Source organism: Equus przewalskii, chromosome 11 (assembly GCF_037783145.1).
Source record: "Equus przewalskii isolate Varuska chromosome 11, EquPr2, whole genome shotgun sequence".
Taxonomy (NCBI): Eukaryota; Metazoa; Chordata; class Mammalia; order Perissodactyla; family Equidae; genus Equus; species Equus przewalskii.
In genome coordinates this window covers 19,113,346-19,140,355 of record NC_091841.1, presented here as the reverse complement: position 1 = coordinate 19,140,355, position 27,010 = coordinate 19,113,346, and the positions used below count along the sequence as shown (strand labels likewise).

At 51.8% G+C, this 27,010-nt stretch overlaps 2 protein-coding genes across 7 annotated transcripts; one reads left to right on the top strand and one right to left on the bottom strand.

Moving 5' to 3' along the window:
• On the top strand, nt 1-19,599 carry UBE2L6 (ubiquitin conjugating enzyme E2 L6). 6 transcript variants are annotated; one of them, XM_008531111.2, is made up of 4 exons: nt 1-449; nt 3,615-3,710; nt 7,737-7,923; nt 9,873-10,787. In XM_008531111.2, the coding sequence occupies exons 1-4, from the start codon at nt 423-425 to the stop codon at nt 10,022-10,024; spliced, it is 462 nt and encodes a 153-aa protein (XP_008529333.1). In that variant the 5' UTR covers nt 1-422; the 3' UTR covers nt 10,025-10,787. The 6 variants fall into 6 exon arrangements, with proteins under 6 accessions (XP_008529333.1, XP_008529331.1, XP_008529332.1 ...); XM_008531109.2 differs by lacking the exon at nt 9,873-10,787 and adding an exon at nt 18,075-19,599 and having other exon boundaries at nt 88-449; XM_008531110.2 differs by lacking the exon at nt 1-449 and adding an exon at nt 751-1,020.
• SMTNL1 (smoothelin like 1) lies at nt 11,497-23,546 on the bottom strand. Its single transcript, XM_070563930.1, has 8 exons — nt 23,421-23,546; nt 18,334-19,034; nt 17,955-18,087; nt 17,790-17,841; nt 16,524-16,685; nt 16,211-16,325; nt 15,886-16,037; nt 11,497-12,119 (listed from the first exon to the last, which is right to left on the bottom strand). The coding sequence occupies exons 2-8, from the start codon at nt 19,030-19,032 to the stop codon at nt 11,975-11,977; spliced, it is 1,458 nt and encodes a 485-aa protein (XP_070420031.1). The 5' UTR covers nt 19,033-19,034; nt 23,421-23,546; the 3' UTR covers nt 11,497-11,974.
• Between the last annotated feature and the right edge of the window lie 3,464 nt (nt 23,547-27,010).

Genomic DNA, 27,010 nt, shown 5'->3' with positions numbered 1-27,010 from the left:
GAGGTGGCTCATGGAGATTGAGGAGCCCCCGGCGCGGCCTCCGGCGGCGGAGCTGGAACGGGAACCCGGATGCGCGGACTCCGGCCCCCCGAGCGCTCGCTGCCTGGCGCACGGCGCCCCCCAGCGGGCCGCAGGGATCCGGCACAGCCGCGCGCTCACGGGCCACCCCGGCTCCCGACAAAGAGCGCGAGTTCCGGGGATACGAGCCCACCGCGCCGGGGCCCAGGCTCATTCTCCCCTCAGCCGCCCCTAGTCCCAGCCGGGCGGGTGGGGAGCACGTCTGCACGGACCCCGGACCCGCGCTGGTGGCGCGGGGAGTGGGCGGGGCTCCCGGAGGCGGGGTCCCTGGGGCGGGGCGCCCCAAGTCCGCGGCCAGTGCACTGTGTGGCTGGAGTCCGCGGAGCCCCACGCTCCGTCCCGAGATGACGGCGAGCAAGCGGGTGGCGAAGGTAACTGCATTGTAGGAGGACCCCTTTCTCTTGGCTCTCCTCACCCTCCCATTCCCTCCTCCCTCCGTCCCTCCCCCGGCTTTCCGCTCTCCGAGCGCTTTCGTCTGGGTACCAGGGCTGGCTGAAACCCTGTCATCCATGCCCCCTTCCCAGAGGCGGCATGGGTCTGCGAGAGAGGCCAGAGCTGGAGTTTTGGGAGGTGGGGGCACATCAGGCGGGGGTGTCGCTGGCACCCTGAGCTGTGCGGGGATGGGGATGAGCCAGCTCCCCCCAAAGTGGTTTCAGTTTCATTTCTCCTGCCAGAAACTTGTGGTAACAATTGCCTGCGTCTCAGATGCTGGAAGGGTTCCTTGGCGTCTTCCTGGAGCCAGGGGCTGTGCTGGGGGTGGGTTATGAACAAAGATAACCAAGACAAGGTTCTTGCCTTGGAACAGCCCACTGCCCGCCCCATAATTTGGTACCTACATCGGAGGCCCGAGAAGTATGGGATGCTGAGCAGGAGTCAAGAGCAAGGTTCTTTGGGTATTCTCGGGAGGAAAAGATGCCAAGGTGGACCTGGAGGTGTCCTGCAGTAGGTGGCATGCATTCATTCTTTCTGCAAATGTTGTTGAATGCCTACTGTGTGCTGGCTGCCATTCTAGGAGGTAGGGAGGCAGAGAGGAACAAGAATCCTGCCGTGGTTGGGCATTCATTCCAATCAGGGACACAATTTGAAATGAGATCTGGAAGGATGGGGAGGGGGGCGATTTCCCCCAGGAGGTGGGAAAACCCAGGGAGTTTGGAGGACTGGGGTGCAGCCAGGAGATGGAGATAGAGGGGGAAGGACGAGCAATCCTAGTGAAGTGGGTCTGACACCCTCCAGGCTTTGAGTCTCTCAGAAGTGCCCCTCCAAGGTGCAGAGTGAGGGGCAAGCTTGAGGGGGATGAAGGAGGGCCTGCTAGCCTCAGCCTCTGAGAAGAAGATCATCTCAGATTGGGGCCCCCAGAGCAGGCTCAACCCAGAAGAACTGAAATCTGGAGGTTGGCAGCAAAAGGGGGCAGAGAGTGTTTCCAGCCCAGTGGGAAGGAGCCAGGAGCCAGTAGTTACTCCACTGGCACCATTAAGCGTTTACATTAGTTATTTCATATAATTCTCCCAGCAACCCTGTGAGATAAGTCATATACCCCCATTTTACAGATGAAGAAGTTGAGGCTCAGAGAGAATAACTTGGTTGTCCAGCGTCACCCAGTCGGTAGTGACGGGGCTGGGATTTGAGCCCAGGTGGGTGGGGCTCCAACCCGCAGGTTCCTTCAGTGGCCTCTGTGCTTTCATTTTCTGTTCCTCTGAGTCAGGGGATTTCCTAACCGGCCTCTCTGAAAGAGCTGTGTGTCCTAGCTCGGGTTTCAACATCCTCAGGCTTGCGGAAAGTTTTGGCAGAACTCATCTGTAACAGATGAAGTCCAGGTGATCCTAGTTATAGTGAAGTCGGGAAATGTCCATTCTGGAGCCTCTCTGTTCAACCTGGGCCTTTGTTCTTGCCAAAGAGTCACGGATGACGCTAGAACTATGACTTATAGTAGCAGATGCTTCTAGTTTGGGGTAAAAGGTAAATGAGAGGTGAGAGACACTGGGCAGAAGGTGCGAGAAGCAGTTCGTTGGTAAGAACAGAGATGGAGTATTGCCTGGGAGGTAGGAAACGGGATGGGGTGTGTTTCTATGTTGGGGGGGCAGAGAAAGGTCAGATGGGGCACAGTGTTAAAGGCCCCTCCCCAGCTGTGGACTGCGTTTGGAGAGCTCTCTCTCTGCCTTTGTTTACACTAGGATTTCTCAACCTCGTCACTATTGACGTTTTGGGCCAGATAAGTTTTTGTGGGATGTTTGTCAGCATCCCTGGCCTCTACCCCCTAGAGGCTAATAGCACTCCCCCAACTTGTGACAACCAAAGATGGTTCTAGACGTTGCCAGATGGGGCAGGGGGTAAAATAACCCCTGGGTGAGAACCACTGGTTTACACCTGTGTGTGTTCCAGAGGAATATGCCCTGCCCTGGAATGTCTGTTTATCTGTTGTTTTTTCCCCAAAAAAGAGGTCTGTTGTCCCACAGGATGGACCCCAAAAGGCAGAGAGGAGTTCCTTGGTCAAATATATTTGAGAAGAAGAAGAATTTGCATGCTGTGGGCTCACATCCTGGAGATTCATGATACACAACAGCATAGTAAAGCTTTGGGAGGTCCTGGAGTAAAGAAATCTGTTTAGCCTAGTGTTGCCCAACGTACTTGACCATGGAACCCTTTTCTTGTAATAACTGTTAACCTTGCGTGGGACACACTGTGCACATTTGCTCTCACTGGGCCTCTGCCTTGGTACCTCTCCGCTCCTCTGCAGCATGGGCTCCTATTTATGCGGCATGGCCCAGCTCACAGTGTCACCCTCTGCGAAGCCTTCCTGCTCCCCTGCCCCCTCCTTTCCTGTTATGTAGCCACGCATCGTCCACATAATCATGTTGATGTTTCTTCCATGACTCCAATGAAGTTCTCGGGGGCTGGGCCCTGTCTTAGTTGCGTGTCCATAGTGGATGTTCAGGAAAGGGTTGTAGGGCGAATTCAATGATGTCCAGATGACTGGGCCACCTTGTCCGCTTGTTTCCCTGCTCGGTGTGTGGACTTCTCCCCTGCTGTGGTCCGCCTGAGTCATTTCCTTTCCCCAGCCCCAGTCTGGAGGAGACCGACAGGGACAGGGTGATGACTTTGCTGCCCACTCTGCTTTGAGCACTGTAAGGGCATGTCGTCATGCTGGACACTCAGTGGATGCTATGGAAGGAAGGGAGGGAGTTAGGACCTCCTGACTCCTAGAAGGATGAGAGGATGGAGCTTAAGTACCTCGGTTTCAGGAGAAAGGCTCCCAAGAGTCTTTACTCCCAAGTTGTAAAATCTGGAAGCAGAGACCTTTGTCTTCCCTCCACCTAGTTCCTGCAGAGCTGTGATGAGGCTAAGATCAGATAATTCACTTAAAGCGCTCAGCACCGTGCCAACATATCCTAAACACTTAGTAAATCGGGGCTCGGACTTTGGGGGCTTCTGTCCCTAGGGTGCCCTGTTTGAGACTTGGGACAGCTTGCTTCTGGGATAGGGGAGGGGGCTGAATAGGGGAGGCTGGGCCCACTGTCTGCTCGCTGTGCCCCCTGCAGGAGCTGGAGGATCTTCAGAAGCAGCTTCCCAGGTACCTGCGGGACCTGTTCAGCGATGATGCCGACGTCCTGGTGTGGCATGCCCTCCTCCTGCCTGTGAGTGTCCATGGGGATCATGGCCTTGGATTAGGGTGACTTAGGCCAGGGGCCTGGGCAGGGAGGGTTAGTTAGGACTGGGCAAGAATTTTCCCTGTATTAGAATCTTTTTTTTTTTTTTTTGAGGAAGATTAGCCCTGAGCTAACATCTGCTGCCAATCTTCCTCTTTTTGCTGAGGAAGGCTGGCTCTGAGCTAACATCTGTGTCCACCTTCCTCTACTTTATATGTGGGATGCCTACCACAGCATGAATTGCCAAGCAGTGCCGTGTCCACACCTGGTATCCGAACTGGCGAACTCCGGGCCGCCAAACCAGAACGTCCGCACTTAACAGCTGCGCCACCAGGCTGGCCCTGAGAATCTTTTTTTTACTGGAGTTTATCATTGGTAGAGGGAGTCTCTCTCTGGATCGATTTCTTCTGAGGTCGAGGCAGGCTGATGAAGGGGCTAAAAGACTTTGGGACTTAGTCAGCAGCCCCTTCCTCAACCAAGCCCCCCACAGAAGCTTCAGCAGACGAACAGCATCAAAAAAAAAGGAAGGAGAAAGATCTCTTGGACCTTTGTCAAGGGGTAGGGATCAACTTCCTGTTTCCCACAGTTGGTAGGACTTGCTCCCTCAGACCTAAAATATATCTTGTTTTCTTTTAAAGATCATGTTTCAGAAAATTATTGCTCCATATGCCAACACAGATAACTCATCTCTGCTATTCTGATTTTTCTCTGCTGTTAGATATCATCTTGATAAAAATCTCCCTTTGAAGGCAGTCGTCCAAAGGACCTATCAGAGTGCAAAATCTTTATTTTTTTCATCTAATTGTTAGTGACTGAAGATATTTTCTTTTTTTTAAGGTATGCTTTTTGGTGAGGAAGTTTGGCCATGAGCTAACATCTGCTGCCAATCTTCCTCTTTTTTTTTTTTCTCTCCAAAGCCCCAGTACGTAGTTGTATATCCTAGTTGTAGGTCATTCTAGCTCTTCTGTGTGGGACACCACCACAGCATGGCTCGATGAGAGGTGCATAGGTTTGTGCCCAGGATCCGAACCGGTGAACCCTGGGCCGCTGAAGTGGAATGTGCTGAACTTAACCACTACACTGCTGGGCCGGCCCCTATGAGGTCATATTGAACTCTCTCAACCACCCCATGAGGGAGGTTATCGTCCTTTTACAGTTGAGGAAATGGAGGCCTAGGAGGTTAAGTGACTTGTCCAAGATCACACGGAATAAAGTGGTGGGCCTGGGAGAAAAGTAAAAATGCTTTATTTAACCCAGAACTTAGAAGGAAGTAGGATTTTCTCCGCTGAGCCTGCGGTGCAGTATGAAGCCCTCTGTCTGGTCCCACTTCTTCATCTTACAGATGAGGAGACGGAGTCCTAGAGGCGCTCACAGCCGCACAGCAAGCTCGAGGCAGAGCTGGTGCGGGTTCCCCAGCTCTCGGCTCCAGGCACTGCCACCTCCTTCCTCCGTTAAGACCCTGGAAGCCCAGCCGGCAGCCCCTGCGGACAGGACACACACACACTCCCCATCCTTCTCTGAGGCCTCACCCTTGGCCTTGTCTCTGCTTCCCAGGTCCCAGCTTCCTCTTATTGCTGAGAACATAAAGGCTGAGACATTTTCTTATCTGACCACTAGCTGCCCCACTTCTTATCTCAGACACACCCACAACTGCTATGGTTTCCGTTTGCCTTCTGCTAAGGAAGGGGAGCTCTCTTAAAGCCTTGACTCTGTACTTAAATACGTATGTCATTCTGGCTGTCTTTGTCCTGTCTTCTCCATAACAAAGGTTCTGGAAGGGCTTGGAGCTTTGGAACCAGCCTGAAGGCCCATGTGCTCTGTGCTGGGGTCACCGCCGCTCTGGGTCTCCTCCCTTCTCGGGTGTAGAATAGTGCTCATGTGGAGAGCTGTAGAGTCGACAGCGCTGGGGTCCCACCCAGAACTGCCACTGTGGCCCTGGCCAGGTTCCTTACATACACTGAACTTGAGTTTCCTCGACTGAAAATGGAGATGCTCACAGTTGTGAGTTTTCGTAATTCTCACCATAATAGCTGACGCATATGTAGCGCTTGCCACGTGCCAGGCCCTATTCTAAGCCCTTAACAGAAAGCCGCTCATTTAATGCTCACAGAAACCGTATGAAGAAGTCTATTATTATTCCCATATGGCAGCACAGAAAGGTTAAGTTACTCGTCTGAGGTTACACAGCTAGTGAGTGGCAGAGCCACGATTCACACTCAGGCAGGGTGGCTCCAAAGTCCATGTGACCCCTACACTCTGCTGCGTGGGCTAATGTGTGTCAAGCCCTTAGCTCCGTGCGGCACGGAGTAGGTGCCCAGGCAAGTCTTGAGGTTGCCGAAAATCCAGAGGGTCTTCCGCTGGCTCCTGGCAGCCTTCAGTGGCTCCAGCCCCAAGTTGTTTTTTTTATTATTTACGGTAAAACACACACGACAGTATTTACCGTCCTAACCTTTTTGATGTTTACAGTTCAGTGGTGCTAAGTACATTCACGTTGTTGTGCAATCACCGCCACCATCCGTCTCCAGAATTTCTTCCTTTCCCCATCCTGAAACTCTGTCCCCGTTAAACACTAACTGCATTCCTCCTCCCATCTGCACCTGGGGACTAATTTTCTTTTTTTTTTCTTTTTGAGGAAGATTAGCCCTGAGCTAACTGCTGCCAATCCTCCTCTTTTTTCTGGGAAAGACTGGCCCTGAGCTAACATCTGTGCCCATCTTCCTCTACTTTATATGTGGGACGCCTACCACAGCATGGCGTGCCAAGCAGTACCATGTCTGCACCCGGGATCCGAACCAGCAAACCCCGGCTGCCAAAGCGGAACGTGGGAACTTAACTGCTGCACCACCGGGCCAGCCCCCCCCCGCTAATTTTCTATTTTATGTCTATGAATTTGACAGTATTCTAGGTACCTCACAGAGGTGGAATCATACAATATTTGTTCTTTTTTGTGTAGCTGATTTCACTTAGCAGAATGTCTTCCAAGTTCATCCATGTTGTGGCATGTATGAGAATTTCCTTCCTTTTTAAGGTTGAATAATATCCCACTGTTTGGATATACCACATTTTGTTTATCCATTCATCCCCTGAGGGACATTTGGGTCATTTCAACCTTCTGCTATTGTGAATCATGCAGCTTTGAACATGGGCGTACAAATACCTGTTTGAGTCCCTGCTTTCAGTGCTTTTGAGAATAGACCCAGAAGTGGAATTGCTGGATCATGTGGTCATTCTCTGTTTAATTTGTCTGTGTGTGTGTGTGTGTGAGGAAGATTGGCCCTGAGCCAATACTTGTGCCAGTCTTCCTCTATTTTATATGTGGGATGCCGCCACAGTGTAGCTTGACGAGTGGTGCTAGGTCTGCGCCCAGAATCCGAACCTGTGAACCCTTGGCCACCAAAGCAGAGCACACGAACTCAACCACTATGCCACCAGGCCAGCCCCTCTGTTTAATTACTTTTGAGGAACTGTCGTACTGTTTTCCACAGTAGCTGCACCATTTTACCTTCCCAAGCCCCTGACTTCTTATGATTGCCTCATTTTCTCCATTTCCTCCCCCACGAGCAATGATGTTCTGCTGTACTTGCTAACGGCTTCCAAAGAGAGGATGTCTGTCTTCCTTTTCTATAATTCCCGGAAAGACTTTAAAGCTGAGATGGTCCTTAGAGCTCATCCAGTCAAACTTTACGCATTTTTCAAGTGAGGAAACTGAGCCCTAGAGATGGGAGGCGGCTGGCTCGTAGTTACATAGCAAAGCCAGGATCCACCTTTTGTGACTCCCAGGCCAGTGTTCTTTTGGACTCCACTCTTCCACTAGTCCATGACTCAGTTGCCAAATGATTGCAGGTACCGTCTGTGTCCCCGTTCATGATTCTTCCTAGGAGTGGAGCAGAGGATGCCTGGGATCCTGGAGTGGGGGCGGGGAGGAGGGGAAACTAGACCAAGGCCCTGGGAGGAAAACGATCTTTTCAGAGCTGCCACACCTCGGAACAGAGCTTGACCCCTTCTCTTGCACAGGAGAAACCGCCATACAACCTCAAGGCCTTTAAGCTGCGCATCAACTTCCCCGAGGAGTATCCGTTCAGGCCCCCCACGGTGAAATTCACAACCAAGATCTACCACCCCAACGTGGACAGTGACGGACAGGTGTGCCTGCCCATCATCAGCAATGAGAACTGGAAGCCTTGCACCAAGACCTGCCAAGGTGGGGCTGGGTCTTGCTTAAAGGGAGGGACCAATACTTGGGGTTACAGGACTGATTTTGAGTTAGAAAAGCCCCAAGAGAGGAGATAAAAATTGTGGCTCTCAGCTGAGGCTGCCATCAGATAGAAGGGATATATCCTGAGATCCTGGGCTGGCTCATCTGCTTCTGGCTCTGTTGTGATACCTGGGCAGGTATGACAGAGCAACGTTGCTATGAATCATGGGAGAGATAAGTAGCTGGGCTGTAGAGGGAAGGGCTTGGGATAAGGAGGCCCAGTGCTCTGTGTGTGGACCCTGGTGAAGTCTGTTCCTCTCCAGGGCTCCGTGCTCTATATGACAGTTGAGGGGCTAATAGTGATCATACACATCAGTTAATTAAGCACTTTCAGCACTGTGCTAAGAGCATCACACATCAGCTTCATTTAATCCCCCCAATATCCTCCTGAGATGGTGCTATCATTAGCCCCATTTAACAGATGAGGATGCCAAGGCATATGGGACGTGAAGCACTTGCCTGAGGTGGTGCAGCTGGCAAGTGGCAGAGCTGGGATTCCAAGCCAGGCTTGGCTGACCCTAGAGCAGGGCTGTCCAGCAGAGCTTTCTGCAGTGGTGGAAATGTTCAATAGCTGCACTGCCCTATTCCATAGTCAGTAGCCACGTGTGGCCATTACACACTTGAAATGTAGCCAATGTGACTGAAGAACTGAATTCTTTTTTTTTTCCTTTTTCTCCCAAAGCCCCTACCCCACCCCCCGTACATAATTGTGTATTTTTGGATGTGGGTCCCTCTAGCTGTGACACGTGGGACGCTGCCTCAGCATGGCCCGACAAGCGGCGCTATGTCCTCGCCCAGGATCTGAACTGGCGAAACCCCGGGCCATGGAAGCAGAGTGTGCGAACTTAACCACTGGGCCACGGGGCCGGCCCCAAGAACTGAATTCTTAATTGTAGTTTATTATTTTTATTTTTATTCAGTGTCTTCCTTTTCTTCGTTTTTTGATGGAGATCAGCCCTGAGTTAACATCTGCTACCCATCCTCCTCTTTTTGCTGAGGAAGATTTGCCCTGAGCTAACATCTGTGCCCATCTTCCTCTACTTTTTATATGTGGGATGCCTGCCACAGCATGGCTTGATAAGCAGTGCGTAGGTCCGTGCCCAGAATCCAAACCAGCGAACCCCAGGTTGCCAAAGTGGAGGGCGCAAACTTAACCATTACGCCACCGGGCTGGCCCCTGTAGTGAATCCTAATTAATTTAAATTTAGATGACCACATGTGGCTAGTGGCTACCATATTGGACAATGAGCTGTAGAGCCTATGGGTGTAATCAGTGTGCCCCTGGACCAGCTCAGGAGTTCTTAACCCTGAAAGTAAAGATCCTGGGCTGGAGAGGAGGAGTGGTCCTTGGATGAGCTTCAGGGATTCTGTGAAGTGCTCTTAACTCAGAACTGCATGCCATGCATACGCGGATGTGCCCTTGCTGGGGACATGGGCCACTGCCTTCGCCGGGTTCCCAAGGGCACCTGTGAAAGATAAGCACCATGAGGCAGTAGTGTTTTCCAATCTTCAGCCTCAGAACCCTTTTTCCCAAATACAAGTTTATTTGGAATCCTAATATCAAACAGAGAAAAACAGTGGTTCTTGCTGGAGAGGGGGTGGGACCTAGAAACCCCGTGTATCTCCCCCACCCCCAGGATGGGAAGCTTCTCTGGAGCTGTGGGACGCAGTCTGAAAAGCACTGATACAACCAGTCAGGCCTTTGGGCATCATCAGCAGAGAAAGCGAGGGGTGTTTGATTTGGCTGTAGAGTCATCCCAAGAGATGGAACCTCCTTGGGGGTCCCCCAGGGAGAGAGTGTGGCATTTCAGGGGGATCTGGGAGCGGGCAGCATCACCTCCTTCCCAGGACTTTTTCTCTCCATCCTGATATTCTGATGTGGTCTCTCTCCCCAGTCCTGGAGGCCCTCAACGTGCTGGTGAACACACCAGACCTGGGGCAGCCCCTTCGGGTGAGACTCGCTGACCTGCTGATGCAGGACCCGGAGCTGTTCCACAGGGAGGCCGAAGAGTTCACCCTGCAGTTTGGAGAGGCCCGACCCTCCTAACTCTGCTTCTGACCCCTCCCCGTGCCGGCTCCTCTCTGTGTGATGGACAGACACTCCTCATGGACTAGGGGTCAGAGCCCCTTGGTGGCCCATTCCCTTCTCATCTTTTCCACTTTTCCCTTCTTGGGTTGTTAGTCATTCGTTTGTGTGGGAGGTCGGGGAGGGGCCGCGGATACGTGTGTGTGGGGTGTGGACCTTCTCCGGGGTTCACCTGGCCACAGGTGTGCTTCCCCCACTCCCTTTCTCTGCCCCAGAGCCGGGGCAGTTTAGGTTTGCAGAGCTACAGGCGAGCTCTCCGGTGCTCTCCAGTGTGAGAATCCTGGGCTCACTCGTTGCTCCCTCTGAGAGACACAGGTCACCTTCCAGGCCAGCTTGCGGGAAGCGGACCCAGCAGCCAACCAGAGTCCCCCCAGGGCCCAGGTGTCAGGGGGCAGAGGGAAGTTGAGGTGGGGGTGGGAGGCAGCGCATATGGAGCGCATCATATTTACAAGTGAGTGCTTTGTTGATCGACTAATCGAAATCAGCTGGACTATGGATGGACGTGCATAGATTTAGGCGCTAAACCTTTTCTCTTCCACAAAGTGAAGAATACAGTCTCCATCCCAGAAATCTTACCACATGGTTTCTAACCACTTGCCATCCCATTAGGTGGCTAGTTCCTGAGGGCCAGGCTTCGGGCTGGGAGAAGTGTCCCTTCTGGCTTCCAGTCCAGGGGGAGCCACAGAAACCATGTGCTTGTCTAGCCATTAAAGTCACAGATGAATTGAGGAGTCTGGCTGAGTGTTTGCGGAGGGCTTGCAGTGGTTTCATCAGGAGGAGGTGAGCTGGGGATTTAGCTGCCATCTAGCAAAAGGTGTGACCCTCCTTCCTGTGAACTGATGGCTCACCCGGCATCGTGTAACCCCAAACGTTGTGAGGAAAGCTGGCCAGGAGGGGCTAGGCCATCCTCAGCCAGAGGGGCCGTCAACACGTCCACAGGGGTAACATTCCCATTTTATAGATGAGGCAACTGAAGTACAGAGTGCCTCAGTGGATTGCCAGGTCCGCTGTGCCCATCAGGGCAGAGCCCACACCTGCCGCAGTGCCAAGCTGGCTGGCTTTTGTTCTTGTGATTTTCGTGAGCTGTTCTCAGCAGCACAAACACTCCAAATGGCTGATGAAGCTGGACAGGCTTATTAGCAGGAAATGATGATCAGCTCAGGGGTTCATCGCTAGTGAGCCAAAACTTCAGCCAGAGTTGGAGGGATTAACTTAACCTGAAGGAAGAACTTTCTGGGTGCAATGGTTCTAAGCTACTGGAACACCACTGGCTTTTCAGAGACAGAATGTGGAGTATCTTTGAGTCAACTCAAACTACTAGCCTAGTTTGGGTGAGATTTCTAGAGAATCTTCTACTCCAGGCCTGGCCCTGGAATTCCCTAATATGGGAGAAGTGTGGAAAGAGGGACGAGAATTGGGAAAACTGCCATCAGTGGCTTGAAATATAAGGTTTATTTTTTATTTTTGGCCACCCATTATTGACCACTTAGGTGACAGGCACCAGGCAAGGCTTGGTGTCCATTTCATTATCTCATGTAACCCTCACAACACCTGCACGAGGTTTGAACTCCCCTTATCCCCATTCAGATGGTCAATTGAGGCTCAGAGAGGTTAACTCACTGGCCCAAGGTCACCCAGCTGGTTAGTGGTAAGACCCAGGCCTTTGTCCTTTCCCAAATGCCTTTCACGGTTGCTGAGATCATGTCAGGTGAGGAACTTTGGCAGCTGCGGTTTGTTGTCCTGGAGTGAGAGATGTTCCTGGGCAGGGTAGGGAGGGAGCGCTAAGGGGCCAGACTGGATTTTACAAAAGTACTTTTAATGCAGTTAAGACTGGTGCCACCTGCCCTTGCCTGAGTCCCAGCTGGTCAGCTGGGCGCCCTGCCCAGCTCTGCCCGCAGGGTCAGTCACTCCTCATTTCTTCTTGGTCTTCACCAGTCCCTTTTGCACAAGGCTGCGGTACAGCTCCTGGATGTAGGTGTAGACACATTTGGAGTCAGGCACCGCCAGCCGCACCATGTCATCCACCTCCAGCAGCTGGGCGCAGTCGGCTAGTTTCCTGAGGGGCAGGGGTGGGGTGAGGAAGAGAGAGTCGAAGGTGAAGCAGGTGGGCGCTAGAGGAAGGGGTAGGGCAGCCCGGCGAGGATGAAACCCACAGGATTGTGTATGTTGGAGCTGGGAGGTCATCTGAGCAACCATCCCATTGTACAGACGAGATAACTGAGGCCTGACAGTCAAGAGTCAGACTCAGCTTTGATTCCAAAGCTCATGTTTTCATTGGACTGTGTGTCCTCATATGGGAGCGGGACCCTCTAGTGTCTAGTTCCACGTTAACCCACCCCTTTCACCTGCTAGTCTATCTGTCCTCTGGAAGGCCAGGCTCCTCAGGAAGAATTGGAAGGCCAAAACCCCAATCCTATTTAGTGTTGGCTTGCGGCTGCAATAGCGCCATCTTCATTCAATCTCTGTGTATTTGAGGGCCTACTATGTGCCAGGCATTCTTTTAGGGAAGTCAGCTCTGAACAAGACCAAAACATCCCCACTTTCGTGTCACTGACATTCTTGTGGCAGAAGACAGACAGTAATCAAATCACGAAATAAATAGTACATCAGATGGTGAGAGGTGCTATGGAGAAAAATAAGGCAGGGAAGGGAGATGGTATGTTCCTGTGTTAGACAGGGGCTATTTTTAGTAGGGGGCTAGGGGAAGGTCTCTTAAAGAGAGTAAATCATGTGCACATCTGGAGGAAGAAGATTCCAGGCAGAGGAAACAGCATGTGCAAAGGCCCTGAGACAGGAGTGCTTGCTATGTTTGAGGAACTGCATGGAACTTAGCAGCCAGTCCTCTTTTTCTAACTTCCCAGCTGCTCTTTGGGGCCATGTGCTACTTCTGGCTTTGCTGAGACCGATCATCTGAGCTAAGCACTTTTGGGGCCTTGCTGCCCTGTGCCAGGTACTTTATCACAAGACTACCCCTTGAATGGTCTCATGTACTCTCCTCCATCTTCAACCAGCAGAAGAGCAACTGCAAACTCAGAACATTTGGCTGATTTGCCCAAGGTCAAAGTGAGTGACACAGCTGGGACTCAACCCCAGGCCTGCTGATGCCTCTGGCATCTTTGCCCTGAAGCCGGGTCTCAGCCGTCCCAGCCAGCCAGACCGCGTGGGTGCTGGCAGAAGGAGAAACCAGGGTCCCAGCGGAAATCCTCTCTTGGGGCTGAGACAGCTGGGCTGAAACCCAAGCCATACTGGCCTGGGAGCTGGGGGAGGAGCACAGACTGGAAGGTTTCGAAGAATCCAGTGCAGTGATCTCGGCTCCCTGGGTGTAGGCCCAGTACTGGCCTCCTGCACAGGAGAGGCAAGCGCTTCACTCCCATTGAGCCTGGGGAGCATGGCCAGGCTCCTCCAGCAGCACAACTGATCGAGCTCAAGCACTGGCTGTTCCCCTCTCTTATCCAAGCATTCCATGGGAATCAGAGGACAGTTCTGGAACAGCAGGGGCAGTGGGATGTGATGGCTGTGGCAGGGCCCCCTTACTTTGCACTCTTAATCTTCACGTCAAACCCTGAGAGAGGTTAAGTCAGCTGCTGAGGGTCACAGAGCTAAGAAGGAGGAGGCAGGACTCAAACTCAGCACCTCAACTCTATTTTCCACCCTCCATCCCCATGCATCCCCACCACATACTTCTCACTGCCTGACGCCTCCTGTCAGTCATCCCCATAACCCGATTATTCTGCTTTCCTGTGGCTCTGCCTGGTTGGAACCAAGGCAAGGACAATGACCTGTGACTCACAGGCCAGGGACATTTGGTCAAGGCCGAGCTGTGTGCCCTTCTGATGTTCACTTGGAGCTCTCAGCCCTGACCGGGGGGTCTCACTTTCAGATTCCGGTTCTGCCGCAGCCCACCTGTGCGACCTAGGACACCGTGCTACCTCTCTACTTGTGTCCACGCTCCGGTATTATTGTGAGCATCTGATGAGATGAGACAAGGAAAGCACTTAGTAGAATGCCTGGTACCTAGTCTCGCTTGATTCCTATGGCTTATCATCATCTTTAAAGGTGTTTCTGAGCCCAGAGCAGGACATGCCGCTCCCAGCCCGCTAAGCCCCGCACTCCAGGGTGCTCACCCCATCCCTTGGCAAGATAATATGAAAGTGGAGGGATCTTGCGGAACATCAAGTCTAGTGGTTTGCAAATGGCATCCTTGGTGCCCAAGGCCCTACAGAGATGCTTCAGGGACCATCTTGGAAAGGAGGATTGAGCGCTGAGCTGGGGTGCTCCAGGAACCCCCCCAACCTAAAAGCTCCCCCTTTAATCTGTTTTATATGTTGGGCATTCACTTAATATTTTGTTTGAGGAATCTGCTGGGAAAAAAACCCATTGTAAAGCACGGATCACTGTAATCCTCTCATTTTCCCCATGGAGACACGCAGGCCCAGAGACGGGGAGATTGCTGCCCTGGGCTTCTCTGCAGGTTCATGGCCAGGCCTGGGCCAGACGAGAGGGCTCAGCCTCCAGAGCAAGGTGCTGCTAACACCCCCGCTGACTTGTTCCCTGTCCCAGGGCTTTGGAAATGCCCTCAGCTGTCCACTCTGGGGCCTCAGGGTGGCCCTCATTAGCCACGCCCTCTGCATAGTCCTGTCTCTACCAGGTGGCTCAGAAGCCTCTCCCTGGGGCTGGAGAGAACGGGGCTCCAGGTATGAGCTCCTTGGGAGCCCTAAGGCCATCAGGGGGTGTCCAGGCCTCACAGGTGGGTAGAGGGGGAGGCCTCTGGCTGAGGCTGGTTTTGGTGCCTTGGTGGTGGGAGTGCCTCCCCCTCCCCCAACAGCCACGTCTTTGCCTCTAAGGTTCTTCTTGGGCTACACTGTTCCTCACACCCCTCCTGACTTTCTAGTACCGCCCCTTTCTCCATCCCAGCAGTACCCCTGGCACCCAGCTATGTGAGCCTCAGCAATAAACCTCCCTCCAGGTTCCCAAGTGAATAATAATTATCATCACAACTGTGATATCCTTCCTTATAATAGAGGGACAGCAGCTAAGATCTTTTTGAAGTGTTTGCTGTGGGTTAGGCACTGTTAGAGGGACTTAATTATGTACTTAATTCTCACACTAGCCCTGCAAAAGAGGAAATGTCATGCCCATTTTAAAGATCAGGATTTGGAGGGGCCAACCCGGTGGCCAAGTGGTTAAGTTCACATGCTCCGCTTCGGCAGCCCAGCGTTTCGCCGGTTCGAATCCTGGGCGTGGTCCTAGCACTGCTCGTCAAGCCATGATGAGGCGGCATCCCACATGCCACAACTAGGAGGACCCACAGCTAAAATATACAACTATGTACTGGAGGGGCTTTGGGGAGAAGAAGGAAAAATAAAATCTTAAAAAAGTAAAGATAAGGATATGGAGGCTCAGAGAGGTAAAGGAGCCTGTTCAAGATCACACAGCGAACAAATGGCAGAGTCAGAATCTGACCCCAAATCCCTTCAACCACCGTGTCTGAGCCAGCAGGCCTGCCTCTCCTCTGTCCCTTACCCCGCCTGCATTTCCTTTACGGCGCCTACTCCCCTTTGCAGTATATTTCAAGTGCATGTGTGTGTTTATGATCTGTCTCTCCCTTTAGAATGTAAGCCACGGGCAAGCGGGGATTTTGCTGGCTTCACCCACTGCCATGTCCTGAAACAGTTCTTGGTGGTCAAAAAATGTCTAGTGGATACATGAATGTGTGGCCACAGCCTCTATCTGAGCATCCTATGACCTCGCCCTAATGTAGCACTTGCCTTAGGCGGCCCCCGAGCTCCCACCCGACTCTGCCATCCGTGGCTGTGGCTTACTCTGCCGTGGAGAACGCCAGGGTGAAGTTGTGCCGGCGCTGCGTGGGGTCCAGCGCCGTGTAGTCAAAGGCATCGGGGAAGAACTTGTGGATGAGGGCGCAGAAGGCCATGCCGCTGCTCCAGCTTGAAGAGAAGTTCTGGATGTCCACGTGCTGCGGGCGAGAGGGGCCCAGAGCAGGCCTTGGTGAGCCTCAGGCCAGAGGGCCTGGACTGTGCCCCTCTGAGCCTCCTCCTTTCTGGGCTTTGTGCCACTCAGACCCTCCCTAGCACTGCTGCCCTGGGGAAGGGTCCCCTGCCCCACCGTGTGACCCTGTTCCATGCCCACCTCGTATTTTTTGGTCATGGCCCGGCACCACTCCAAGAGCATGTTCTTGACACCGCCAATGGCTGCCCCAGCTGCCTTGGTGTTTCGGAACAGGGCTGTGGTGCCCGAGGCTGCCCTGTAAGGGGAGAGGTGGAGATGGCCAAGCCAGAGAGGTGGGAAGCCATGAAGGGCCCCATCAGGGAGGACTCCCAGCCCCAGATGTCAGTCCTCCCACCTCGGCCTGGGCTGTTCCCACTGCCCCACCGTCCTCCCGCAGACCAACCAAGGTTCCCAGGGAAAGCCCAGCCCAGCCAGCTCCTCGCCTGCATCTTACCCGCCAAACTTGTCCACGATGGCTTTGCGGTTCTGTGCACGGGGCCCCCGGGGCCGGGCAGGGGCTGACACCCTGCGCTCAGGTACCTTCTCCTTCTTCTTCTCCTCCTGTGAGGGAGGGGGCTCCTTGGGACTCTGGGGCACATCGCTGGGTGAAGACTCACTGCATGGAAAGGTTCAAAGATGTATGAGAGGGCCTGGGGCCAGCCACTGCAGGGTACCGGCAGGGAGGGCAGAGGGCTGGCTGAGCGGGGGCGGTCCCTACAGTCTGAATGAGGCTTACAAAGTTGGGGCCCCTCCTCTCAGCACACATTTCCTCTGTGCCCAGCACTGGGAGGGGGTTGGGAAGGAATAATGAGGCTCAGGTGAACTTTGAGGAGCATGTGGGCTGGTGAGATGTGTGGCCAGAACGAGGATTAAGTCTGAGGTCTGACCTGAGTTTGAATCCTGGCTTTGCCTCTTATTTGCTGTGTGATCTTGGGACTGTCATGTCACTTCTCTGAGCCTCAGCTTCCTCATCTGTGAAATGGGGGCCAGGATACCTGCCTGACAAGGTGGTTCTAAGGCCTGAGTAAGAAGGGGAATAGAGAGCTCCCCTCCATGCCTGCCACATGACGGCCTGGGTGCTCAGTGAGTATTCCCTGGTTATCTTTCCTTAAGAAAGTGACACGAAGGTGAATTTGAGGTCAAAATAAAGGAAGATTCTTCTGTCGACTAAAGTGCAATGGCAAGAATAAGGCTCTCACTTTATCCAGTATCCTCCAGGCACCAACCACTGTGCTAAGTGCCTTACACACATTACGTCATTTAAGCCTCATAATAATCCTATGAGGTAGGTACAATTACTGTGCCCACTTCACAGATGAGACGTGAAGTGACACAGCCAAGGTCACACAGCTGGTAAGTGGCAGAGTCTGTCCAGACTCAGGCTTTCTGCTCATGCTTTTATGAATGGATGATGCTGATGCCATGGAAACATGCTGAGCGGTAAGATGAGGAGACCCTAGGAGGAGCTGTCAGGGATGCTGAAGAGCAGGCTGCAGCAGTGGAGGGGGAGGTGGGCCAGATATGTCCCATGCTCCCTTTTCTCCCATGCTCTGGCTCCTCTGGTTTCCTGGGCTCTGCCCTGGGATGGGAGGCTGAATGCAAGGAACACAGGAATAACTTGAGATTGGGAGCTGGGGAGGCCCTGACCCAGGTGATGGCAGCCTTTAAAGGGAGCGGGTGGTAGGAAGAGTCAGAGCTGGGGCCCAGAGTTTGACATTACCTGGCTGAAGGACTGGTCTCTCCGGAAGCCGCGGTATCTGGACCCAACCCATCTGGAGGAAAGGAGTGGGAGGGAGGGAAACTGGAGCTACCCATCATGCACTTCCTGCCCACCCCGTCAGGGTAGCCCCTGCAGCATCCCGTGGGCTCCTGGGCTCTCACTCACCTGGGCTGGTGCCGTGGCCCTCCTCCGTGGGGCTCTCGGGCCACTCCTCAGGGGAGCTGGGCATCACTCCTGCCCCTTCCTCTGACTCTCTCTCCTCCCCCTCATCCTGCTCCTCATTAGGACTGCCTGACTCCTGGAATGAACATGATCTGCGTGAGCTCAGCCACACAAGGACATGCCCCAGACTTTGTGAGGACTTCGGAAAGATCTGGAAACCTGAGGCCACAGTGCTGCATCCCCCATCCCTGGCTTTTGATATCAGTGGGAAAAAGACTAGACTTTCCCAAGGGAATAAAGCAGGGGAGGCTTGCTTCCTGGGGTGCAGGGGACTCTAGAATGTTGTGGGGGCCTCCTCCCTCCTCTCCTCTGCCTCACTCACCACCTCCTCCTTCACATCAGCCTCCTGAGGTTCAGCCTTGGCCTCATCTTCCACAGCAGCCTTCTTCTGAGAGTCTGCCTGGGCCTCTGGGACATGGGCTTTCTCCTGGGCTTCAGCCTTGGGCTCCTGTGTTTTGTCGCTCTCCTGAGAGGCTGCCGCGGCCTCCTCCTGCTCCTCAGCCTCCCTAGCTCCAGCCTTGGGCTCCTGCTCCCCAGCGGCCTGCTTCAGCTCAGCCTTGGCCTCCTCATTCACGTCAGCTTTCTCCCCAGATTCAGGCTTGGCCTCTTTCTCATCAGCCTTCTGCTTCTCAGAGGCCAGCATGGTCTTCTCTTTTCCCTCAGCCTGCTTGGGTTCAGATTTGGTCTCTTCTTTCCTATGGGCCATCTCCTGAGGAGCCGCTGTGGCCTCTTCCTTCCCACCATCTTCCTTCTGAGGTTCGATCTCCCCTTTGGATTCCACCTTGACCTCACTCAACCCATTTGCTTCCCCCTCGAATTCAGCTGAAATGCTGTCCTCGTTCTCGGCTGGTGCTCTTTCCTGTTTTCCTGCCTCATCTGGGGTCCCCTCTTTGACAGTCTTCTCTGCTGTGCCTTTGGCCACCTCCTCTGCAGAGGCTTCACCGCCCAGCGTCCCTGGGGCCTCTGCAGTCGGGGAGACGGTGGTCCCGTCCTCAGAGGGCTTCCCTTCCTTCTGCTCCATCTCTGGAAAGAGAAAAGAAGCAGGCGTGGTCATGCCCCATCCTTGTGTGGAGTCAAGTCCTCACCCTCCAAGCGCTGGCCCGGGAATCTGGAGGACTGCTGTTCGCTCCTGGGTCCCCCCACTTGGATATGTGACATGAGCACCCACGTTCCCTGTGGTAAAATGAGGGGATAGAGCACTGCTTCCCCAAAGGTGAGGTGTTGGGCCACCGTGACCTGAGGTTGGATGGAGTTCACCGCCTCTCTGCAGACTGTGGCTTGGGCTTTAAAGAACCTTCGATCACATAATGACTTTTCAATGATTTTGCCTCTTTTGGATCAAAGCCAAGGAGGCAGTTACAGTTTGAGCCTCACATCCTGGAACGCCCGTGGAGCAGTTGCTCGTCTCCCCTTTTCGCGGCGGGAGCTAGCCTCCGGCTCAGAGCCCAGGGCAGGCAGGAGTATCCAGATAGAATTTAATAACACTTTAGTTTCCATTGTATTTACTTTTACAGTTACTTTCTATTTTTGGCCAGTGATATGGAGTTTCCATTTCCAGTTGTGGTATAAAGTTTCGTTTAAAACTGTTTATTGGATTTTAAAGTAAGTGAATTCAAAGGAAGACATTCAGGAAAGCAGACTCCGGATGGCAGAGATGCAGCTAAATTACGGAGGTGGTGTAAAAAGGCCTGAAATTTGGGAAACCCTGGGCCAGTTGGTCTCTGGGTCTCTGCCTGCTCTGCCACTCGGTGGTTCTCAGGAAAGGTGGGCCTGGGCATGGAAGAGAGTCCTTTGGTGAAGAATGAGAATGTATTTACTCTCTCTAACCTCTGTGGGGAAATCTGACCTTCCAACTCCCGGGCAGTGTGGCGGGAGAGGGCGATTATGACGCCTTAATTTGGAGTTTCCTAGTCAAGTACTGTATATACTGTAGGATCTACAAAAACAGGTGTGCGGGAGAACAGGGCCAACTCCTTCATCCCCCTGCCCTTCTTGGGGGTCTGTTTACTAAGAAAACAATCCCCAAATAGGGTTCAGGGCATGACTCAGGCAGTAAAAGAAGTAGACACTCCAGTCACTGTCTAAAAATACCTCCTGCCCTCTGCAGTGCCATCCTTCTGGGTGACAGTACCCAGGGCACCTGAGTAATTGGGACAGAGGCAGGAAGACAAGCAGGTGAGGGGCAGGGCTCTGTTCCCACCATGCACTCAGGTCTTACTGCCCCCCAGACCAGAGTCCTGGGGTCCCTGGATTAGGTGCCCCCCATTTCCAAGGAAGCAGGCTGGGATTTGCAAAGATGCTCACATTGTCCTCCAATTCCCCCCTTCTACTCCTCCCCCACCAACCCCTCACACCAGAGCCCCTTGATGGTTCAGCTGCTCCAGCATGTATTAAAGTGAGAGGGGAACAAATAAGCCTGGGAGATGGAATGGGATCAGCAGGGAGCCAGGAGGCCGTGGAGCTGGCCTTGACCCCCATCTCCTAATCACTCACTCTGAGACATCAGCAAGTTCCTTCCTCCTTGGGCCTCAGTGTCCACTGACAGTGACAGGATTGGTCTAGATCAGGTTTCCTAAACTCTGTTCTGTGGAAAACTAGGGACTCCTTAAACATTAACAGGGGCTGGGGGATGTGTATTCTCTGGCTAAGGCTGTTCCAGAAACAGACATATACAACTTCACACATATATATACAGATATACAAGTTCCAGATCAATACAACTTCATTAGCACTTAAATAGATTCCATATACCCCACAGTAAGGAAACCTTAACATTGTTTAGCTTTATTTAACTCACTTTCCCCCAAACCTATCTGACCATGGATCTTTTTTCCCTTTACTCCCTTTGCTTTCTTTTCTTCCTTCCTTTCTTTTTTTTTTGTGAGGAAGATTGGCCCTGAGCTAATATCTTCCTCTTTTTGCTTGAGGAAGATTGTCACTGAGCTAACATCTGTGCCAGCCTTCCCCTGTTTTATGTGGGATGCCACCACAGCATGGCTTGACGAGTGGTGCTGGGTCTGTACCCAGGATCCCAACCCTTGAACCCCTGGCCATGGAAGCGGAGTGCGAGAACTTAGCCACCACGCCACTGGGCTGGCCCCTGCTTTCTTTTCTTTTTGCTTTGTTTTTCCTGAGGAGCATGTACCACCCTCCTCAGCAATGCCATGTTTGGCAGAAGAAGATACAGCAAATGCTCATCTAAATGATCCACACAACGTCTCCCTGCGTGTGTTCTAGTTTGGAAAACGATATGGAGAAGTGGTGAGAATCGCTCATTCTGGAGTCTTCCCACGATGGGATCCCGGCTCCCACTCTTTCCTAACTGTGTGACCTTGAGCAAGCTACCTGCCCTCCTGCATTTTGATTCTGGAAATAGAAATTGGGATGGTGGAGGGTTAAAGAAGCCAATGCGTAGAAAGGATTGTGAGGCGTGCCCGGCCTGGAGGGAGTGCTTGGTACACATCTGCTCTTATGGTGTGGGTTGGCCTGTGCCCAGCCCTGTGCCAGATTAAGGTCCTGACCCAGCCATGAGGGCATTTAGTTGGTAAGACAAGTCAAAGAGAGCGGAACACCAGTAAGATGATAACAAGCCCTTTTTATACCTCAAAGTGTAGTAATCGGCTAAGACATAGCTGAGTTGCAACCGTCTTTCCCTTCATCGACAGGTTACACACCTAGGGTGGTGGAGAAGGGCAGGCGTACACATGCACACACACACGCACATCCTGCGTGTTTGGCCATCCTGTGTGTTCATCACCTCTGCTTTCCACCCTCCAGGCTTGTCATAAATAGACAAGGAGTGAAGACACTCAGAATGCTGAGAAACCAGATAACATCACCCACCCCAGCATTAACAATTCTATAGCAATTTACAGCCTACGCTGCAGTGCCCTGCTTCATCTCACTGGTTCTTCGGAATAGGTATTATTGGCCCGATTTTAGAGATTAGGGGTTTAAGGCTCGGGGAGTTGAAGTCCCTTGACTAAAGTCATAGGACAATTAAATGTCCAAACTACACCTAGAACCCAGGTCTCCCGACAACCCATCCAGAGCTTCTGCCAAAGATGCTGCTCCCACCAGCTCCTCAGCCAGTGTCCCTTCAAAGGCTCCAGCCCAGAGTGAGGGGCACCAGGCTGGTAGGGGGGCAGTCAGATATGGCTGAGGAGTTCAGCTCGCTTCTTGTTTTTTTTTTTTTGGAAGATTAGCCCTGAGCTAACATCTGCTGTCAATCCTCCTCTTTTTGCTGAAGAAGACTGGCCCTGAGCTAACATCCATGCCCATCTTCATCTACTTTTTATGTAGGATGCCTACCACAGCATGGCTTCCCAAGCGGTGCCATGTCTGCACCCGGGATCTGAACCGGCGAACCTGGGCCACTGAAGCGGCACATGTGCACTTAACCACTGCGCCACCAGGCTGGCTCCTCAGCTCTCTTCTAAGTGCACAGGAGGCCCTTCCTTCCTCCTCTCCGCTTTCCTTCCTCCTTCATCCCCAGGAGACCTTCATACCATCCCTGCTGTGTGTCCAAGCAGCACTACAGACAGCTCCCTTTTCCCTCTGCCTGTTTCTTTTGGTAGAGCCAAAGGAAGAGAACCCAGGAGCCTAAGTTCCAAGCCCCAAACAGCAGAGACGACACTCGAGGGTTCTGCTGATACCTCCACGACCCACTGCCACCCAATCTGTCTTCCGGTGGTCCTGAGGCTTCCACTATCCCCCTCCCCAGCCAGGGACCCTCCCTTGGAGAGGCCACATTGAAGTGCTTAGAGAGTCTCCCTCCCAACTCACCTGGATTGGTGAGACCTGCAAGGCCCTCTCTACCCCTGTCAGGTCCTCCTCATGGACTGCCACCTGCAGGCTACTCTGCAGGTGATCTCAAGTTGCCCAACACCCCAGGGCTGAGTCCATGACCTCTGACATCTAAAGAGAGGGCACAGTGGTGGAGAGAATTAGAAAGGAGCCTGGGGGCCAGCCTGGTGGCTCAGTGGTTAAGTTCACATGCTCTGCTTCGGCGGCCAGGGGTTCACTGGTTCAGATCCTGGGCGCAGACCTACGTACCGCTTATCAAGCCATGCTGTGGCAGGTATCCCACATATAAAATATAGGAAGATGGGCACAGATGTTAGCTCAGGGCCGATCTTCCTCAGCAAAAAAAGAGGAGGATTGGTGGTGGATGTTAGCTCAGGGCTAATCTACCTCAAAGAAAAAAAAATAGAAAGAAAAGAAAGTGCCTGGCCCGTTGTCACTACTCAATAAGTATTTGTAAAAAAGAAAGGAACCTGGATTTCTCCAACCACGAGGCTCTACTTGGAATCTCTGGCCCTTGGAAGGTGGGAGGTGGGAGGTGGGAGGTGGGAGACAGGTTGGCAGAGGGAGGGGGGCAGTTAGAAAGGGGCCCAGGGCTTTTCCTACCTGTGGGGCTTCTGCCTGGGGGCTTGGGAGCGCTTTCCTTCCTCTAGCTGAGCGGCCTCACTCCCAGGCTGCCTTTAAGCCGGTAGCCTCTAGCCCCTGGCTCTTCCTTCCCCCGCCCCCCACCCCACCTTCCTCCCCGCTGTCCCCCCTTCAAGAGCCTTGAGCCACTGAAGACCATTGTTTACTACTCTGTTGGTACAACACTTTCCCCTGGCCTGGGAGGCTCAGATTTCCCAGGAAGGTCTGACAGGTGGCACCTTTCAATCATAGTGAGTCCCTCCCGCCCTGACCCTGGCACCATCGTCCTATGGTCATCTTTCTTCCCAGTGTACTCGCCTGGCCTTAGTAACCCTGGAAACCATCTGCAGGCCCATGTGGAGCATGGTCCACCAGCCCTCTGGCCTCCCCTACCTATCCAGAGACCAGGCCAGTCTTCCTCTGCTCCTTTCACCCCCTAACCCCGCTATGGTCCTTTAAATAGTCCCTTTTGCACTTTCTCAGACAAAAGCAGCTGCTGAAGGGTGGGCTAAGGAGGGGCTGAATGGAACAGCTGCTGACTTGGGGGATGTGTCTCGGGGATCACAATGGAGAGAGATTTGGGGTGGGGAGGGGCGAAGAGAAGGATGATGGCCCAACCTGATGGATTGCTGGGCTCGGAGTCTAGAAAATACAAAACTGAGCTCTATTTTGAGCCAAAGTGACTGGCACACAGTAGGCTTTGAACAAATTTTTGTACTAAATTGAGATTTTGCTCAGAAAAAACAAAACAAATCTTTACCTTCTCTATGTGTCATGTGATCTCAGAAAGGCCCTACTTTTGGAGAATGTGTGCAGGGGATAACCCTACCACTGACAAAGCTCGTGAGTCCCCCAACCCTCTCCCCTAGTCCCCACCCCTTCAGCCACACTGGCCTCCTTCCTGTTCCTGAAATCAATTGATTTCTTTTCACACTCAGGACTGTAACCTTTTTGCTTCTGCTCATTGTGAGACTGGTTCTTACTCATCCTCCTGCTCTCAGCTCAGATTTCATTTCCTCGGAGAGGTCTCCGTGACCTTCAGTCCCTCTCCATCATTTCATCCTGTTTTATTTTCTTCATAATATTTATTGGAATACAAAATTACCGTATGCATTTCCTTATTATCCGACTCTCTCAGGAGACTCTAAGCCCCATGAAGGCAGGAATTTTACCCACCATGCTCATGGCTATCTATGTGCCCAGGGCCTAGCCAATTTTCTGGTTCACACGAGGTGCTCAATAAATATATGTTGAATAAATAAATTAATTAGCTAATAGAAATATGGAATAGGAACTTGGGGCCTATGCGTGGGATGATCTGAAAGTCAGGTGTGGGTACCAATAGTTGAATAGTCTAATATTGATGGTTATCAGCTGCCTCTAGTGTCAAGATGTCTCCTTCACCCATTTAGAACTTATCTGCCCAAGATTGGTGAGCTTTTCTCTCTGGCCTGCTGTCCTTTTTTAAAATTAAAGCTCTTTTCTCTTCTTGTCCTGCTGTCCTTAGGTATTGAAAACAGCAAAATAGTAGATCATTGTATCGCTCATTAAACCTTCTCTTAGACAATTCATGTATTCACTGATTAAATGGTCTTTGAACACTTGCTGGGGATACAGCTGTGGAGATAAAAAATAGGCAAAACTAGATCATAGAGCTTACATTTTGGTGTGGGGAGATAGACAGTAAGCAAATTAATCAAAAGAATGTCTTATATTAGAGGCAGTAGGTTCTACGGAGAAAAATGAAGCAGAGAAGAGGATGAAGAGGCATTTTATTTGGGTGGGTGGGGGACACACTGTTAGAAAGAGGGGTCAAGGAAGCCATCACTAAGAAAGTGATACTGGAGTAAAGACCCAAAGGAAGTGGGAGAGTGAGGCATGCAGCTACCCGGAGAAAGAGCATTCCAGGCAGAGGGAACAGCAAGGGGAAAAGTAGGAGTGTGCTTGGTGTGTTTGATGACCAGAAAGGCCAGCAAGGCTGGGGCAGAGTAATGGAGCTGGAGAATGGAGTAGGAGATAAAAGGCAGTGGGGAGCCAAATCATGCGGGGACTTGTAGGCCACTGTAAGGACTTTGGCTTTTGGTCCGTGATCGGAAGCCATTGGAGTGTTTTCAGTTGTGAAATGGCATGATCTAACTTTAGTTTCTGACAAGATCTCTCTGGCTGCTGTTTTGAAAAGAGACTGAAGGGGGAGCATGAGCTGAGGCGGGGGAACCAGTGAGGACATTACTGCAGTAACCCAGCTGCAAGATGGTGGAGGCTTGGACCATGGCGTCAGCAGTGGAGGTGAGAAGGGGTGCGAATGGTAATAGTGGACAACAGTGATTAAGACTGTGCCAGCTTTCTTTTCTAGCTAATAGAATGACTATCCCATTCCAGGCATTGACGTTCTTATTGTCTCGTCTCCTGTTCATCTCAGGAAAGTCCACCCAGGCTGTCTCTCATGAGTGGTCACGGTCCATATAAGATCCTAGGTGACAACCCTCTCTCCCTTCCTCTGGGGCTAAGGTCCCATCCAAGAGGACAATACTAACCCGTGATGAGTAGCAAGTATGATTCCCCTCAGGGAGGCTGGGAGGCTGGGAATGGAGAGAAGACAGCATAGAGTGAGGGACCAGAGCTTCAGCATGGTGCTCACAGAGGTCAGCGGTTTTGGATGATGTATCTGGATTCCAAAGAGATCTTGGAAAGCTAGGGCTATAGAAATTGTCTTCTACAAGAAGAAATTTAGCAGGCACAATTGGAGATTCCTAGTGATAAGCTTCTCAAATCCCCAAATGTATAAATATAGGAAGGAAAAGACACAGTCTCATAGTAGATAATAACAATAACATCACCATCAAGAAGAACAATGATTTCCCAGGTGCTGGGGGGAGAGGAAATGTGGAGTTGCTGTTCAATGCGTGTAAAGTTTCAGTTATTTAAGACAAATAAGTTCTTGAGATCTGCTGTACAACATTGTGCATTTAGTTAACAATACTGTATCGTGCACTTAAACATTTGTTAAGAGGGTAGATCTCATGTGACGTGTTCTTGCCACGTTAAAAAAAGAGACAGTTTTGAGAAATTGGGGGAAATTGAATATGTGCATTGGATTACATGAAGAAATCACTATAATTCTGAGGGTATGAAAATGGCATTGTGGAAAAAAGACTTTATCTGTTAGAGATACAAACAGATGAGGAAAATATGGCTAAATGTTAACAATTGTTAAATCCTGATGATGGCTATGTGGAAGTTGCATATACCGTGCTCTCCACTTTTCTGTTTTAAATTTGCCCTAATAAAATTCTAAAAAAGAATATGAACAATGATTTTTATTGAGCATCTGCCATGGACTAGCTGCTTTAAGTACATTATCTTTTTTGTAATGATTTTTTTAGCTTTTTATTTTGAAATAATTATAGGTTTACAGGAAGTTGTATAAATAGTACAGAGAGGGTATTGAAGGTTAAATCTTACTTAAGATTTATCCGCTGAAGGTTAAATCTTACATAACTATATGCAATATCAAAGCCAGGAAACTGACATTGGTACAATGGTGTGTATAGTTCTATGACATCTTATCACGT